Consider the following 18,798-nt stretch of genomic DNA (forward strand, 5'->3'; position numbering starts at 1 on the left):
AAAGATAAGAACGTGCACTGGTAGGAAGGGATACAGTGAACGATCAAAGTAAGCAGTCAGCCATTATTGTAGGCTGCACGTTTTAAAAATCATTGATGTGATGCCAGTATTTATTGCGCATTCCAAATTTCCCAGAGAGCAATTCAGAGCCAACCACGTTGCTGTTGGTTGGGAGTCACATCGGACTGTACTGGACCAGATTGTTTTAATGACGAATGACTACGAGATCACCATTCCACCTGTTTTTTTTAATCCCAGATTTTTATTGAGTTCAAATTTTACCAGCTATCATGGTGGGATTTGGACTTTTCTTGAAGAAAAGATTATTAATTCACAGGATGTGGGCCTCAGTGGCTGGACCAGCATTTATTGCCCATCCCTGATTGTCCTTAAGAACGTGTTGATGAGCCCAGGGTTCAGGATTACATGTTCAGTAACATTATCACTACCCACCACATCCCGGATGTCTAACATTACGCATTCTATTCGGCATCGATAAAACAGTATTGATCCAAGGAGCTTTTTGATGACCGGGTCTCACTCTGCTCTGTGACGTTCTTTTGTATAGTAAACTATAACTATGTCCATTCTGTGCGTATACTGTTTATCAGTATTTTCATACTATAATCGGCTGCACTTGCTTGACATGCAAGATTTAACCCAACAATTCCTGAATGCTTTTGTAACTGAAAACAAAGCCTTCATTTCGGTACCAAATACACATTTTGAACACACTTAATTGTCTAAATCTGAGTTACACCAGGTGGCAGTCTAATCCATTGTTTATATTTAAGTTCAGCTAATTTCTCTCTTTTCTTATACCTTTATGCTTTTCAAAACTTACGCAGGTTATTTTGTTGCTTTCATATTATTTCCATGTAGTTATTTAAATTGCATAGTTGGATCATGCTTTTGTTTAATACATTTCAGCCATGGCTTAACTGGCAATACAAAAGGCAAGATATTTTGTGATGTCTGAAGGAAAACGTCTGATTGTAATAGTTAATTGTAATTGACATTAAATTAGAGCACAAATTCCCTCTGAAATTGGGTCATCATAATCTTTGCTAGAAACCCTTTAACTATCTCCTCATCAAGGATGTTGAGAGCCAAAGGCGATAGCTAAAATCATTGAATCCCTTCCGTACCGACCCTCCAAAAAGCATTCCTCCCAGGCCCAACCCTCTACCCCTATCCCTGTAGCCCTGCATTTCCCATGGCAAAGCAACATAGTCTGCATAGTCTGGTCACTATTGGGCAAGTTAGCTTGGCCAATCCACCCAACCTGCACATCTTTGGAGAGTGGGAGCAGCCAGAGGAAGCCCACGCAGACATGGGGAGACCGTGCAAAGTGCACACTGACAGTTGCCCGGGGTAGAATCGAACTCGGATCCGTGGCACTGTGAAACAGCAGTGATAACCATTGAGCCACTGTGTTGCCCAAATTAATTGAAAATATTTTCAAAAAAAATTAAATACATCTCCAAAGAACCCTTCTCAAACTTTGCCTGTCCCAATATGTTTTACCTCCAGTTATGTACTTTTGACATGGAATTGCTGTTTTTATTATGTCACAAATATTGCAACAGACTGGACTTGGAAAGATCCCACTTACAGCGTTGAAGTGTGTTATCATTGCTAAAAGCAAGTGATCATTAAGGGATTATAAAGAACTGCTATGCTTTTGTATTTGTTGGCATAATGGTATGGACTTCCACCTGAGAGGGAAGAAGGTGTAGCACCTCGCATGACCCTTCTGACATTGCAACACTTCCTGTATACTGCCCTGAAGTGATAGCTTGGATTACGTACCCAAGTCTGTCAAGCTTCTGATTTGTTTTAGAGAGCTACCATGGATGCTAAGCATGTTCTGTGCCTCATTGTGTATTGGAAGGCCGTAGGATCTTGCAATGTTGCAGCTGGAGAATGGCAGCAATAATATATGTTTTCTAATGTCTGAGGAGCCACTGGAACACCATGTTTCATCATTGTAGGTTAGTCATAGTGGGATATGAGATAAATGATAAATTTAAAATACTGTTTCGAATTAAGTAGTAACAAAAGTTTGAAGTGCAGGAGAATACATTTAAGCTGAATGTCAGAAGTGCTTTGTACAAGTAGAATTTAATATAACTTTAACTTGATGCATCTATATTCATAGTGCCTTTCCTATAGTAACCTATCCTAAGGTGATATTAAAGAAGTTGCTGGTAATGGAGACAAGCCCAAATTTGTACAGAAGTTTGTCTGCAGTGTCTTTATAGATTGGTGAGTGAGGATGAGCCAATTTTTTAAATTTCAAAATATACTTTATTAACCAAAAATATTTTCATAAATACTCATAATCAGAAATGCAGTTCAGTTTTGTTCAGTAGCATATCAAGGAAACAAACAAACATTAGAGTTTGACTCAAACCAAGCAAACCAAAGACCTCTCTTACATGTAGAATGCTGTGTTTACATGCAATTGAGGCATGGGGAGTGTCCGATAACTGAGTAGACCTCCCATTTAGCAGGAAGATCTCAGACAGTGGCCTTTCCCCACTGTGTCCTGGTCGCAGCTGCCCTGAGCTTTAGTGTATCCCTCAGCGCATAGTCCTAGACTGTGAAATTTGCAGATGTGCCAAATACCCTTGCTAATCTCTACCAGTGTTTTATGAGTTGACCTTGGTATTCCTGGGCCAGGAGCAAGACGGTCAAGTCCTGATTAATTTGTAGTGACACCAACTGGGATTTATAATCAAACAACTTACGAACACTAGCTATCTGCATCTGGATTTGATGGGTACTCATTTGGGTGAGGAAATATGTAGTTGTCTCAACATATTTTAAACCTCTTTAGGATAAGGGATCTGGAATGAAAGGTAAACAACAGTAAACCTTAAATAGTTATTCAATGTAAAATTATGTAAAGTAGTCATGCAAAACTTGCATTATTGTTTTAAAAAAGTTGCCACATTGTAAATGCGTTTTAGTAATTCCTTTCACTTCAAGCACTTGATGCTAGTGGTATTTATTATATTCCAATATAATCCATGTTCACTGTTAGATTGTAGGATGGAATGGCGTCTGTACATGGCAAATAATCCTGTAAATGGTTAATGGGATCTGGATATTATTGGGTTGTAATAGAGGTGGGAGTGGCATCTGTATGGTACAGTCTTGTCTTTGTTTCTCAGGCCTACAATTACGAGTACATCCACTGCCATACCTACAAGCACGCAACTACTGACCTCACCTTCACGGATTGAACCAATGAAAGCTCTAGATTCAAGGTTCACGGAAAGATCCAAAGCGACTCCTGGAACAGCTCCCATCTCTTCTGCTGCCAGACAGAGTGACTTGGAAAGGTATGGCCAAGGCAAAATGAATGTGTACTGCATGGGCCCAGTTCAATTAGCGAAGGGAGGAATGAGAATGTATTTATTTCTGAAAAATAGGTACAATAGGGCTGTGTAGTTGTGACTTAACACAACTTCATTACATGGACAAATATATCTGTATGCAATGGCCCATAGCTTCCATTATCTGGATCAGGGTGCAAAATAATTTTGTTTTCTTTGTGAGTACTCTTTGAGATTTTTTTTGATGTTATTTTTCAGTTTTGGGGCTATGTTTTTATTCCTGCGAACTGTTTTATTGTGTACCGCAGATATGTAGCTCTATTGCCTTTGAGATTTGTATTAGTATAGGAAGTATTTGGATCTGTAGGAGCAGAACTAGAAGAATGGATTAATATCCTCAGTAGTTATTAATCATCCAATTAACTTAAAGCCACAACACACAAAGAAAGTGTTGACTTTTCTAGGCACTATGGTATTTAAATTAGCATAAGACAACAGGCATAAATCAGCAGCAAGCTTTTTGATTCAAAATAATCCATACAGAATTCAACACAAAAAAAACTCCTTTCGATAATGTATATCTTCACAAAGCTAGAATGCTTTAACCATGTACTGCACTGTTGTCATCTCTGACTTAAATTTAACTGTGTTCATTACAACAGCACCCACTGTAGATTTGCCCCATGCAGTAGCTCCTGATATAAGAAGCCAAAAGCTAGAGAATCCACATTCATTTGCAGATAATTAATTACTTCAATGATTATACGTTTTTCAGCTCCTAGTTAGCTGAATGTACCTTTTGTTGACAGTTTGAAACTGATGTCTTCTTCACAGTCTCCCTTTTCCTCAATCAGCCATATCCCCTCAACCCTTGCTACCACCATCTTTTCTCTCTCCAGTCCTGGACCTGTTGCAAAAAAGCAACCTTTGGCCACCATCACCCACCGTCACCATTGTAGTTTTGGCAAAAGAGGCTAACACATGGCCTCCAGCCTCTGACAGATGTCTCTTGTCAGCATTTGGCGTCCCACTACCCCTCTAATCAAAGCTTCACTGCTGTATTTGTTGCTGTTAGACTCTCTGGTGTAGTGACCTGTCATCAGCAAACACGAGAGAGAAACAGCCTGTGATTGGATGAGATGCTTCACATTATTCACTTCCATGCATTTATCTGGTCACCCCGATAAGTGGATGTTCCTGGGCGCGTTGTGGATTTTTGAGCATGGATTTGTCCACCATACTCTTGTATTTTGAACCCTGATCCAGATTATTAGAGATTGGATTTGAGTTAAAAATGTATGTCACAAACCTCTGGAAATCCAAAATGTGCACAGGATGTGGAAATTGCCAAGGAGGTTTATTCTACCATTGGGCTGGTTTCTGATGCCTGGGACACTCTGAGAGTTTGTGGCGCTGAGCTCTGTGGCTTCATTTCAAATTACATTTTCCTTCATTGCATCTATCCAGCACCAGATTAATATAATGCGGACAATTTCAGTTTGAGTCGTAGCTGATTTGAAGAGGATGGACATATGATGGAGTTCTCTGTGAAGCTGATGTTGTTTCACAGGGTTCACTGCTGTGGAGTGGATATGAGTACTGCTTTTAAAATTTGTGAAATAATGAGATAAAGCTACTGTGATTTCCTGTTTGTAGGAGTAAAGAACAGGTACTCTGTAAAGACTTGAAGCTTAGAGAGGTTCAGGAGAGCAGCAGTGACAGTGAAGAGAAGATTCCAGCTTCCAAAATCTCATCACTGTCGAAACGTAAGAACGACACTGAGGGAGAAGTTGTGGAAAAGAAAAAGAAGGGTCGACCAAGGAAAGAAACAAAGCACACGCCAGTGACCACAGCAACTCAGGTACGGGTCTGATCATCTCCTGCAAAAAAGGCTCAGTAATTCTTCACTCTGTGGGAAAATCTCCCTTCTCTCTGGCTGGCTGTCTAACCCTTAAACCAAGTTTAGTCCAAGATCTTTGTTGAGCTAACTGATCTTAGCCAAGGTGCCAGTGGAGATGCTAAATTTGTCCTCAATGTTTCTTGATGAGGAAATGGAAAATCTGTGTTGTTGTTGATATTTTGTATTCAACTTGTTCAGAAATGTTACTGCATTCCACTGCAGCAGGTGTGATATAGAACATAGAACAATACAGCACAGGGACATGCCCTTTGGACTTGCATTTTCATGCCAACTATGTTGCCATTCTAAACTAATCCCATCTCCCTGTACATGGTCTGTATCCCTCTATTCCCTGCCTGTTTGTGTGTCTATCTCAAGGCCTCTTAAACATTGCTCTTGTATCTGTTTTGACCGCCTCCCCTGGTAGTGTGTTCACTTGAACCTGGGCTTCCTGGCTTAAGCGTTAGGGATACTACTACTGTATCACAAGAGCCCTCCCTTCCCTGGTTATAATCTCTCCTGAATGGCATCTGTGTTGGTCAGAGGAAGGGGTTAAGGATTGATCTTGTGCAGCCCCAAGACCAAATATCTTACCTACAGTAACAATCTCTGTTTATTGTTGTAGAATGGCTACTTCAGCACAAGCCTTTTGATATTAAGGAACAATGTCCCAATGCAATCTTTGGACCTTGCCACCATCAGGACATAGTCTATATCATCTGTCTGTTATGCTAAGCAAGTTGTCTTAACACTCATTTGGGCACCACTACAGATTCTTTTTTTGCCAGGATTTGCTCCCTAAGTCTTTAACCCTCCTGAGGTATCGCTAAGCCGGTGATAATATTTGTCATGGTTAGCATTTGTTTTCTTGATTTGTGTGGTAGGATGTTCAGAGGGATTGAATGTACATTTTTCTGTCTGAGTTTGACTCAAGAGTGCAGTCCCGGCAAATGCTTCCTGCGCTCCAAATGTAAGTGTGTTAATTGTGTCAGTCCAATTCTTAAGCAGAGGTTGCTTGAAGAAACTCAGTGGATCTGGCAGCATCAGTTGAAAGAAAACAGAATTAATGTTTTGAGTCCTGTGATCCTTCCTCAGAACATCACTACAGATGCTACCACTTCTGCTGAGTTTCTCCAGCAGTTTTTGTTTGTGTTTGTCCTGGATGTCCTCTAGCCCCAGTTCTTTGTTTTATTTCAGTCCAGTTCTCATTGGGTCTACATCAAAAGCACAGTCTGACATATTTTGACACACAGAAACCAATTGTAACTTTTTGCAGCTTATATTGATATGTTTGGACAATTCAAAGAGAGGTTTACTCTGCACTGGACACACCTGACTTGAGAATACCTAGGAGAAACAAACTGATCCATTCTACAAGCCATAGCATCCTTACAGTGTGGAAGTAGGCCATTTGGCCTGTTGAGTCCAAATTGATCCTCCAAAGAGCATCCCACCTAGGCCCAACCCCCTACCCTAGCCCTGCATTTCTGGTGGCTAATCCACCGAGCCTTCACATCCCTGGACACTATGGACAACGTAGCATGGTCAATGCATCTGACCTCCAAATCTTTGGATAATGGAAGGAAACTGGACCACCCAGAGGAAACTCACACAGACATGGGGAGAATGTGCAGACTCCACACGGAGAGTCGCCTGAGGGTAGCATTGAACCTGGACACTTGGCGCTATGAGGCTCACCACTGTGCCATTCTCAATTAAGTCTATTAAGGCAAAAATTAATTTACGTCCCACTATTTACCAGCAAGTGGAGAATGTTAATTTAGATAATTTGAACAATGCTTTCATTTCAGGCTATCCCGTCAATAGAAAAGGAGGTGTCGCGTGTCTCAGCTCCCCTCGTTGTATTTAAACTCCCAACGCCGGCACCAAAGAAAGCCTTTAACATACAGGTAAGAAATAGTATTAGCAGCAGCAGTTCATCGTCAGCTTTCAGAATTTCCCTGACCCAGGTCAGCACAGCATTTCAGAACAAGGTCACCAAATGAAATGGCAACGTCAAGGCTGAACTACAGATAGTGCTATGCGTGCCATCGTCATGGAGCTAACACTGTGTTGTCCAAACACACCTTACTTGGGAAAAACCTCTGCCAGCAGTTAGACTCAACTCTCTCTTCCCTTATCAGTCAAGTCTGAATTCGAGCATGTATCCTGGTGGTGAAAGGATGATGTCTCTTTCATTACTCTGTAGATTGTGCATTTATTGATAAGGAAGTTATATAAAGATGTAAGACAATTTGCAATAGGAGAGCAGTATCACATCATACTTGTATTCCTCCATGTGAAATGGGTTCTGTAATTATATAAGTTAAATCGGGATGAGATGTTCAGTTGAAATCATAATTAAAAATGTAAGTAAATGATCTGAGAGAAATTGTGTGGAGTAAGCAGTCTAACTCCACAATGATGCCACCCGAAGGTTGCAGGAACAGCAACTCATATTCCGCCTGGGAACTCTGCAGCCATATGGTATCAATGTGGACTTCACCAGTTTCAAAATCTCACCTTCCCCTACTGCATCCCTAAACCAGCCCAGTTCGTCCCCTCCCCCCACTGCACCACACAACCAGCCCAGCTCTTCCCCCCCACCCACTGCATCCCAAAACCAGTCCAACCTGTCTCTGCCTCCCTAACCTGTTCTTCCTCTCACCCATCCCTTCCTCCCACCCCAAGCCGCACCCCCATCTACCTACTAACCTCATCCCACCTCCTTGACCTGTCCGTCTTCCCTGGACTGACCTATCCCCTCCCTACCTCCCCACCTACACTCTCTCCACCTATCTTCTTTACTCTCCATCTTCGGTCCGCCTCCCCCTCTGTCCCTATTTATTCCAGAACCCTCACCCCATCCCCCTCTCTGATGAAGGGTCTAGGCCCGAAACGTCAGCTTTTGTGCTCCTGAGATGCTGCTTGGCCTGCTGTGTTCATCCAGCCTCACATTTTATTATCTTGGAATTCTCCAGCATCTGCAGTTCCCATTATCTCTAACTCCTTTTCCCTGCTTGATTTCAGGTAAGCACTGACCCAGCTATGTACATAGAAGTGGAAAATGAAGTTCCATCGGTAACAGGGTGGAAATTAAGCCGGTTAAAGTGCATGAGAGAAGGGAAACAGTGGGATACACTACTAACCAGTCGAATCCTCACTGCTGCAGGAAGCTGGTGAGTATAAAGCCTGACAGTAATTGTGAGAGTTGATTTATAGAACCGGTGGGTTTTGAATACTGGAAGTCTCCGACTCTAATACTGATTTTGTTATTCATCTAGTCCATTCACTATTAAACTTCTTGATCATGGCTGGGAGAGTAGTTGTTGATTTAGTGGTTGTGCTTAAAATAGTTAAGTATTTAGACTTGTTACTGATACATGTCGGATCTTTATGAATGCTGTTAAGAGTTGCAGTGTAGTAGGCTGTCTATGCACTTCTATATGATGTAACCAAGTATGTGAGTTGCTCTTTCACCTTGTCAGTCTGGGTTACTTCCATGAAGCTGCCATTATAATATAACGTTGCTGTAATAGTATGGGGTTTACAGTATTAAGACTATGGGTGACTAGCATGAACATTAATGAGGACAATAACAAAATTCAGATTTCATTTTGTGAGGGTATTTTGAAAACAAGATCGCTGACTCCATGTGACTAATGCTAGAACTTCTCAATGCATTTAAGAAGGATGTGTTGAGAGGGCAGAAGTGCTGAATTCTTTCTTGATCATTACTTTCTGGCCCCCAACAAGAAAGAATCTAGCCCAACTCTAGCATGATGTGTTGCAGGCTGATAACTTCCTAACTTGTGACAGTGGTTTTCCACCAGGCAACTTCCCAGTCCCTCCATGTTTAGGTAATTGTTCCCAGAGAGGTGTGCAGGTTTTCTCTCCTCATTCCTTGGCAGGTTTTGTGACTAGGGGTCTGGGAAAGAGAATTAACTTTAAACCCTGTCACCTAAAGTCAGCTGTTGGAACAGTTATTTTGTATTTAGACGCATGGGTTCCTTTCTCACTTACCCCCTGCTATATGAAGCACGGGTTTCAATTTGAGACGCTTTATTTAAATAGAGCTGAGTGTCACATCAGGAGCCAAAGAGTGGACGGGTTGAACTTCACAGCTTAGCCACTGCAACTCAAGTCGAGAAATTATTTATTGGCACTTGCAAGGCAAGGTGGCAAAAGTTCATTCAAGGAAGAAAAATGTAGCTGTTTTGATTTAGAACAAAAACCATTTAAAATTAGAGCCTCTACTTTGACTCCTTTACCAGACAATTTCACACTGGGGCTGAATGGACATGTTCTCTGTTTTATGATTCTGTGATAAATGGTCAAACTTATATCTAACTACATACTGGCCATGAAGCTCACAAGATTGAATTTCAAAGAGAAAACCTGATTTACTGTGGGAAGTTTCTTAGGGGTCCAGAATAATTTAAGAGAACTTTATTCAATAGGTGGAATGTTCCAGAAAACCTTATGGTCAGCCTGCAGCGATCCATTAAAATGTGTTTAAATCTACGGGTTAAGTGCATGTTTCAAATTGACCATTTCTAGGATAGTTCATAAATACGACTGTTGTATTATCTTCAAGATTGCGTCTTCCTACAGATTGCTTTCTCTTCTTTCACCTGTGATGCTTTGCGTTATGACCAAAGAAATATAACAGTTATTTTCTAGAACTCAGGCCTGAACGATAGATATAAACAGGCATAGCACACTCACCTGTGCAAATCAAATGAAGCAAAAACACTTGACTCGCCCAAATACAGTGGCTACAAGAGCAGGTTAAAGAAGTAACTCACCACCTGACTCTCATCCTGTCTACCACCTACAAGATGTGTCAGGAGTGTGACAAGTACAGCTCCAACACCACTCAAACTTGACTCCGTCTGGGACAAAGCAACCCTCTTGATTGGCATCACATCCACAAACATCCACTCCTTCCACCACCAGCAGTCAGCAGTAGCAGCAGTGTGTACTACCTACAAGATGCACTGCGCAAATTCATCAGCATCTTCTGAATCCATGGCCACTTTTATCTAGAAGCACAAGGGTCGCTGATACACCACTTCCTAAAAATTCCCCTCCAAGTCACTTACAATTGTGACTTCAAAGTATATCGCTGTTCCTTCACTGTTGCTGGGTCAAAATCCTGGAATTCTCTACTAAATGGCATTGTGGCTGTACCCACAGCACATGGACTATAGTGGCCTAAGAAGGCAGCTCATCACCACCTTCTCAAGGGCAAATAAGGACAGGCAATGAATGCTGGTTTTGCCGAGCAACTCCCCCATCCCGCAAGTGAATTCAATTAAATTTACAAGAGGGAAAATAGAATGCTGCTGTGAATGTCACTTCTGGAGCATATCTGTACAATAGGTTTTGAGCCATAGATAATACTTTAATTAAAATGCAACACTGCGAATGCTAGAAAGGTGAAACAAATGCAGGGAATACAAGAGAAAATCAACAGGTCTGGCAGCCTGTGTGGAGACAGAAGCAAGTTTTTCATTCTGAAGAAGGCATACCAGGCTTGAAATGTTAACTCTGTTTCTCTCTCCACAGATGCACTCAGACTTGCTGAGTTTCTTGAATATTTCCCTGTGTTCGATAATGCACTTGTAATGATATCAAAGACCTTTCAATAGAAAGCCACAAAAATCAACAAAATTCAAGTCCTGGCATTAGTCGAATATGATGTGACCTACAATTCATCTACATTTTACAGACTGTTGGAGCTAGTGAAAATGCCAGTCCCTAAGTGTGTTTTTTGGTAACAAACAAACTGGCATACTGATGTCAACATTGTTGGGTGCAGGTGGCTCCTCTATTCAGAGACCTAACCTCACCTTGATTTGAAGTCACTTAATCAGATACGGTTTGCCTTTATCAAATCTATGCTGGCTTACCCTTTTGAATGGCTGCTTCTCAAAGAGAGAATTGATGTTGCCTTGGACAATTTCCCTAATGCTGATGTTAGACTGACCTGCAATTGCCAGGTTTGTCCCTCTCCAGTCTCTATTGAGCAGTGTGTAAAATTTGCAATCCCCTTGCTGTTTGCACACCACCAACCCCCCCCAAGCCTTATCCTCTGACGCCACTCCTTTAACCAAGGAGGGTTGAAAGACTGTGATCAGTTTTGGCCCTGCTTCTGTTATCTTACGTGAGTTTCCTTCAGTGACATAAGAGGCAGCCTAATTAGAATATGCTTTGTTAAGCTCTAATGATGCCTATATTTTTAGGACTGCCTTTCTATCCATTTTGATTCTTTTCAATATTTGCCTCCTACTGTGAAATTAACTTCATTATCTTCTTTGAAGAAGGCAGATATAAAGTAATTAATTAATCCGTCAGTCGTGCCCTCTGTTTGTACAGGATGATTCCTGTTTTCATTGCTAATCAGCTCTACTTTATCTTCTATTTTTGGTTTGGCATATTAGTTATAAACTGTACTATGAAAAATTGATTTTTTTGTTTCCTTTGCTTATGAAAGTGAGGTGAAGCTGGTCCACTTTTGCAACCCTGTGTCAGCAAAGAAAGCTGAATTCTGAAACTGATCCAGCTCTCTGATGAAGGGTCTAGGCCCGAAACGTCAGCTTTTGTGCTCCTGAGATGCTGCTGGGCCTGCTGTGTTCATCCAGCCTCACATTTTATTATCCAGGCATGGGGGATGTTTATGGGACAAAAGAGGGAATGATTTACTCTGCACCTGACCTTTCCTATTCAAATTCGGGGGCATTCCCTATTCTCCACAATGCCTGTAGATCAGTTTCAAAACTGAGCACTGTGTCCTTTTTTGCAGCAGCCCACACACCAGCTATTGCTTTCTCTCCCAGATTTGAAATTGTTGTTGAATTCTGGGAAACTTTGGAGTTGGGTAGAGATCTTTAAATTTTTTTTGTCCCAAAGTTGACTTGAGGCTGTAGCCCTGAGATAGAGTGCTTTGATTCAACCACCCAGCTCCCATCCAGGCAATATTACCAACACATTGTGATGCTGATATGGATTATTGTGGTCAGAGGTAATGTGAACTGCAGATGCTGGAGAACCCAAGATAACAAAGCGTGAAGCTGGATGAACTCAGCAGGCCAAGCAGCATCTCAGGAGCACATCATGTCAGCTTTTGTGCCCCTGAGATGCTGCTTGGCCTGCTGTGTTCATCCAGCTTCACACTTTGTTATCTTGGATTATTGTCGTCTTGGAAATTCTGAAGGATGGAGAAATTCCTATCTTAAACAAAATCCACCCTTTTGCTATCAGGCTGTGGTTTCTCCCCATCAGTAGGATTTCTCCACAACCCCCTGTTGATGAGGTGTGGTTTCTCTATTACCCCCAACTCCTGCTCCAATTCTGATGCTATTAAGCCTAATTAATGCAGAGTTTCAGTAAAACTCATTCTGATCCATTTTATTCCTTTGTAGTGACCTTGTAAGTGTAGCATGTGAGGAGCGGACAGTCTCTGTGTTTTCAGCAAGTGGGCGACGGCTGCTCCCTGCCATCCTTCTACAGTCGCCCATCTCTACACTGCATTGTGCGAGCCACTTTGTGATGGCTCTGTTGGCTACTGCTACACTTTCTGTCTGGTAAGTGCTTAAAAGTAGCACCCAAAATGCCCATCCAAATTGCTCACAGAATAGGAGCGTGAGGATGAATGTTGTGCAGAAACAACCAACTGACCTTTGCATGTGTGTGTGTTTCTGTTTCTTTCCTTCTCTTTCTCTCTTTTTCTCTCTCTCTCTCTCTCTCTCTCTCTTTCCCCCCCCCCGCCCCCTTCTTGGGGTAGGCAAACATTGATGATGATACAATGAATACGATGTAATTGAGATAAATTCTCAGGAAAGGTTTAAAAAGCACCTCAATTTCTAATGGCAATATTTAAATGAAAAATATTGTTGAGATATGTGGATTTCCCATTAAAATTAAATGGGCAAGAATTCGAACTGTGATGAAACTAAAAATGATTCTGCCACCACAGGTCTCTTAATATGCAAAATATGATAAATGTATGGAGTAATCTACTGGGCAGGGGATTGTAAAAAGAAAATTAGTTACTCCAGTTGAGGCCAGCAATAGCCTTGTTCTGGCTAAGATTAGCAATTTAATGTGATTTAGAAGCTAGGATCTTCTGGACAATCCAGACTCATGCTGCATTTGGTGCTCATTCTTCCGTTTGGCACATAACTGTGTCTCATGATGATGAAAACTGACATTCAACATGAAACTAACTAACATAATCATTTGAGATTAAAACCTGTATGCGTTGAATTTATTGTTCTAAACAATCTAGATACATGGAAGTTTAGCGGCACAGAGGTGAGCTTCTGATCGCATTTAAGCTAATATGGCTTTCTAAGCTTATTGCACTGATGAAGGAACATCTCATATCTGGTGTTGCCCTGAAGCTCAGTAACTAGAGTTATTGGTGCCCACTGGGGCTGCACCTTGCTGATGTTACACAGGCCACAATTTTCAACACAAAAGATAGAAACATTGAAAGTAGGTTAGGGCATTTGGTCCATGGAGCCCGTTGTAGCATTCAACATGATTATGGCTGATCCTCTATCCTAACACCATATACCTGCTCTCTCCATATATCCCTTGACACCTTTAGCCTACAGAAATCTATCAGTTCCTTTCATAAATATATTCAGTGACTTAGCACCCATAGTTTTCTGTGATAGAGAATTCCACAAGTTCACCATCTTCTGAGTGAAGAAATTGGTCCTCATCTCAATCTGAAATGACCTGTGATAGAGTTAAGGTGTATCCTGAGACTGTGAGCCTTTATTTTGGGCCCCCTGACCACAAGAATCATCATCGTTCATTCAGTCCATCTAGCCCTGACAAAAGTTTACATATTTCTATGAGACACCGTCTCATTTTTCAAAATCCAGGTGAATACAGGCCCCATTAACTTAAACTCTCCTCCTATGGCAAACCTGCCAACCCAGGAATCAGTTGGATTAATCTTTGCTGCATTCTCTCTTTGCCAAGTATATCTTCTCTTAGGTAAGGAGACCAAAACTGAACACACTACTCTCACCAAGGCCCTGTAGAGCTGCAGTAAGCCTTCCATGCTTCTATATGCAAATCCTCGTGCAATGTAGGCCATTTACCTTCCTAATCTTTTGCTGTACCTGCATATTAGTTTTCACTGACCAGTATACAATGACGGTCAGATGCCTTTGGACATCTGCGTTTACCAATCTGTTACCATTTAACTAATACTTTGCCTTGCTGTTTTTTTTTCACTGAGGTGGATAATTTCACATTATCCTCATTATACAGCATTTTCCAAGCATTTTCCTATGCAGTCAACTTGTCTGAAGCCTCTTTACACCCTCCTCACCATTTACAATCCCACCCAAGTTTTGTGTTATCAACAAACATTGAAATATTACATTTGAACCCCTCATCCAAATTATTGATTACATATTATGATTGTGAGGGCCCAAGCACTAATTCCTTTGGTACCTGACTCGACATTGCCTTCCACTCTGAAGATGACCCATTTATTCTGACTCTCCGTTTCTTGTCTGTCAACCAATTCTCAATCCATGCTCTCATACTACCAACAATTCCATATGCTTTGATTTTGCATAATAACTTTTTAAATGGTAGTTCATAACAACTTCCCTCATCTATTCTGCTTGTTATGTTCTCAGAAAACTCTATTGTCAAACATGCTTTCTTTTACACAATTGCATGTTGGCTTTGTATAATTTCAGCTCTATTTTCTAAGTGTTGCTATTACAATTTTGTAATAGACTCCAGCATCTTTCCTACTGTGCAAGCTAGGCTAGGTAGTCTGTAAATGCTGATTTTTTTTTCCTCTCCTTTTTTAAATAAAGGGATTAATTTGTCACCTTTAATCTATTGGGACTGTTTCAGAATCTTCAATTGAATTTTGTTTTATTGTTTTTCCAGGGATGCAAAGAAGCAGACTGTTTTGGTGAAAGACGAGTCTCTAATCACTATATTATCAGGTACTTCAGCTTTGATTTCTATTTATTCATACTTCGTATTCCTTACTATAAAAGCAGATATGACACTTCTTCTGAGAGACAGTTACTGGACTTAAAGCGTTAACTCTATTTCTTTTAGACCTACTGAGTTTCTACAGCATTTTTGTTTTAATTCAGTTTCCCAGCATCTGCAGGTCTTTGTTTTATGAATGACGTAAGTGATGGAGCTTTAAGTAGAAACTCCTCCCATTTTTCTTCCTCAACCATCTTCTGTTTCCCTTCAATGACTTAATATTCTGAAACCTTTCTCTTGTATTCGATCAAATGTGGCATATATTCTCACAGTCAGATTGGCCTGTTTCAGTATTCTGTTTCAACCTGAAACCTGGTTTGCTTGAGCATTGTGCTGAATTCGGATTTGTGGACTCAGAAACTTGCTGGTTGGCTGCAATACATATCCACTGTGGGGCAGAGTTCAGGAAAAGGGATCTAACCTCTAGCTCAGCCTCCTGGGCAGTATGTTGGTGCCCTGTATTTATAAAGCCTTTCCAGCTAATATTGTAAAGTTGCAGCTTTACGATGACACAGGGGTCAACTACTCAATCCATCAGTCCCACTCCTCTGTTTTCTTAACCACAGCTGCTGTTCCCCTTTTTTGTTTTAGAAACTCGAATTTCTTTTCCATTTCTCTACGTCATGTAAAATAGAAGGATGTTACATGATATACTGGTTTCAGAGATAGAAGGAACTGCAGATGCTGGAGAATCTGAGATAACAAAGTGTAGAGCTGGATGAACACAGCAGGTCAAGCAGCATCAGAGGAGCAGGAAAGCTGATGTTTCAGGCCCAGACCCTTCTTCAAAAAATTTCTTCAGCCATTTCTGAAGAAGGGTCTAGGCCCAAAACATCAGCCTTCCTGCTCCTCTGATGCTGCTTGGCCTGCTGTGTTCATCCAGCTCTACATCTTGTTATCTTACATGATATACTGATGGGACTCATTTCTGTACTTTTTTTCTTTTACAGTTGGATGGCAGTTTCCATGAATAGTCATGAACAACAGATATTATAATGTATATTCATCAAGTGCCTTTAACATAAAGCCTTTCCTATAGTCCTTCACAGTAAAGGACATGGACACTGAGCCAGAAAGGAGACCAATTAGGAGTGACCAAAATCTTGGTTGAAGGATGGGTTTTAATGGACAAAAAAGATGATGCTGAGAGGCTTATGGAGGGAACTTTAGAAAATATGCAGCTAAAGACAATACAGCAAAAAAGTGATGTGCATCGGAAGCACATTTGATATGGAAAATGTGACTAAAGTGGTTTCTGAGCTGGAGACTAGATAAGACCATAGGAAAAAACTTCAAGACCAAGACTAGGATTTTAAACTTAATGTGTGGGGAGTTAGAGGAGCTTGGTTGGCACTGCAATGATGGGCAAGTGGGACTCAACTTGGAAAGGTCAAATAAAAGCAAAGTATTGCAAATGCTGGAAATCTGAAGTAAAAACAGACGATACTGGAGAAACTCAACAGGTCTGCCTGCATCTGCAGAGAGAGAAACAGGGTTAAGGTTTTGAGTTTAATGATTCTTCAAAATATATCTTATGTACCGGAATTTAGGTCAAGTTAGAGTTAATGGGTAAGATTATTGAAGTAATCACTTGTTGAGAAGTGTACTCTTTAATGATTAATGGCAAAAAAAATTGCCGTGGTAGGTTAAACGCGGACAGCGTATAGAGGTGAAAGTGAATGGGAAAGTATGGGATCTGAAACAGTTCAGGAATAAAACGTCTTTCATTATTCATACAGTGTAAAAGTTAGCATTCGCAATTTCTTTTCATCAGCCACCTTTCCTGAGGGCTTTTGTCTCTGGCTTATTTTTCAACTTAGTGAGAAGGGAGTCTTCATGCTGACTAAAAGACAGAAATTTCTATATTGGCAATAGTAGGCATCTTTGCCCCCATAAATATCTCAATTGATTCTCTTTCTATGGAATGGATTAGACGAGGGTCGTCCCTTTAGTTCTTTGTCCTTAACCATAGATAGTGTCATACATGTGAACTTAGGACTGGCGAGTGTTCACTGGGCTATTTGTTAATTACACCTGGTTTGTAATGACCCCCGACAGGCTGTTTTGTTGGGTTAAAATAGAACAATTGTGCCTTTTTCTGCCATTGCAGTCTCGGTTCTTTTTTGTATTTTCCTGTGCATTTCCTGTGCATCTGTTTCTGAGCAATCAAATTGAACTTGAGCAAAGCAAACACTGCTTTTTACACTCTCCTCCAGTTCACCACCTCGTTTCCTTTTCCCCAGCAACCCACCCACCAGTACTATCCACCATGTCACAGGTGACTAGCAGGCATGTGAATTGCTGGCGTTTACATTCAGGTTTTCAGCCTAGGCCTTCTGGTTCTCCATCAGTCCATTTAACTTCATGTTCCCAAAGTTTTCTAGCCTGGCATTTTTGCATGCAGATCTAACTGGGGCATCCTAACAACCCAACTCCAGATTAAGAAGAGCAGAAACACTCCAAATTAAAACAAATCTGGCAAAGTAGCAGGTTTCCACCAAATCCTGACCAAGATTTATATCTGAATCAGCAGCGCTAAAACAAATTAGCTGGTGAATACCTAATTGCTGTATCTGAGGGACCTTTCTGTATACAAGCTGAGTCCCCTGTTTCCTACATAACAACAGCACCTACACATCTTACCAAGCAAAGTGCTAATGTTTGGAGCAGTTAGTAACTCTGTACAATGAAATACAAGACTTAAATTTTCACAGGAGGAGAGCAGCTCCGCACAAACATTCTCACCAAGTCATTGGGGTTCCTTATGCAGTTAACAGGAGTACATCTGAGGACCTTTGATCACCTGGCCTGACAGCTTTTAATATTTGCAGTAGTCTTGAAGAGTAGTCTTGCAGCATTGTTTCCATGTCTTCAGTAATGCATGCACAGTTTGAAACTGAGTCCCTGAATTGTCCTGAACCTGTTTAGCCAGGCCCATTTTCACTGTGGGTGAACCAGTTGGTGAGTTCCCAAGTTTCCCAGTCCTTGATGATTGGGAATAAGTCCAGGGATTCATGAATTCGGTTGTCTGTGTTTTGTTGCATTAGTACCTTGGGACAAAATGTGTTATGGAAAATATTATAAGGTGCAAGATATTACAAGGTGTAAGATATTAGTTCTGAAAAGATTTTCTTTTGCAAGTGATGAATGATGTATTTGGCATTTTCAGTCAAAATCCCAATCCTCCTTTGGGTAACTATGACTCAATATGTCCCTGCCAAATTACATGACAAGATTAGAGAAACTACAGTCACTCACTCTGTGTTCTCCTTTGTCAGCCATGGCTCAATTGGTCCCAGCTCTGAGTCAGGAGTTTGTTGTGTTTCACTTGCTCTACATGACTTGAGCACAAAAATCTAGGCTAACGTTGCATGTCAGAGGTGCTGGCTTTTGGGTATTAAACCAGGGCCCTCCTGTGCCACCTTAGACGGATATAAAAGATCCAAACACATCACATCAAAGAAGAGCAGAGAGCTTATCAGTGATAATGATCAATTTCTGATGATTACT

General features: G+C 41.0%; 1 protein-coding gene across 2 annotated transcripts in view; it reads left to right on the top strand.

The window, feature by feature from the left end:
- The window catches only part of LOC125464036 (protein HIRA), a 93,344-nt gene that overhangs the window by 64,787 nt on the left and 9,759 nt on the right, over nucleotides 1–18,798 (top strand). For both annotated transcript variants that reach the window (XM_048556014.1, XM_059655138.1), the window contains 6 exons: nucleotides 3,180–3,350; nucleotides 5,001–5,205; nucleotides 7,056–7,154; nucleotides 8,275–8,423; nucleotides 12,672–12,833; nucleotides 15,178–15,236. In XM_048556014.1, coding sequence (XP_048411971.1) covers nucleotides 3,180–3,350; nucleotides 5,001–5,205; nucleotides 7,056–7,154; nucleotides 8,275–8,423; nucleotides 12,672–12,833; nucleotides 15,178–15,236 — 845 coding nt within the window. The remainder of the gene's footprint in view (nucleotides 1–3,179; nucleotides 3,351–5,000; nucleotides 5,206–7,055; nucleotides 7,155–8,274; nucleotides 8,424–12,671; nucleotides 12,834–15,177; nucleotides 15,237–18,798) is intronic.

This window comes from Stegostoma tigrinum, chromosome 26 (genome assembly GCF_030684315.1).
Source record: "Stegostoma tigrinum isolate sSteTig4 chromosome 26, sSteTig4.hap1, whole genome shotgun sequence".
NCBI classification, from domain to species: domain Eukaryota; kingdom Metazoa; phylum Chordata; class Chondrichthyes; order Orectolobiformes; family Stegostomatidae; genus Stegostoma; species Stegostoma tigrinum.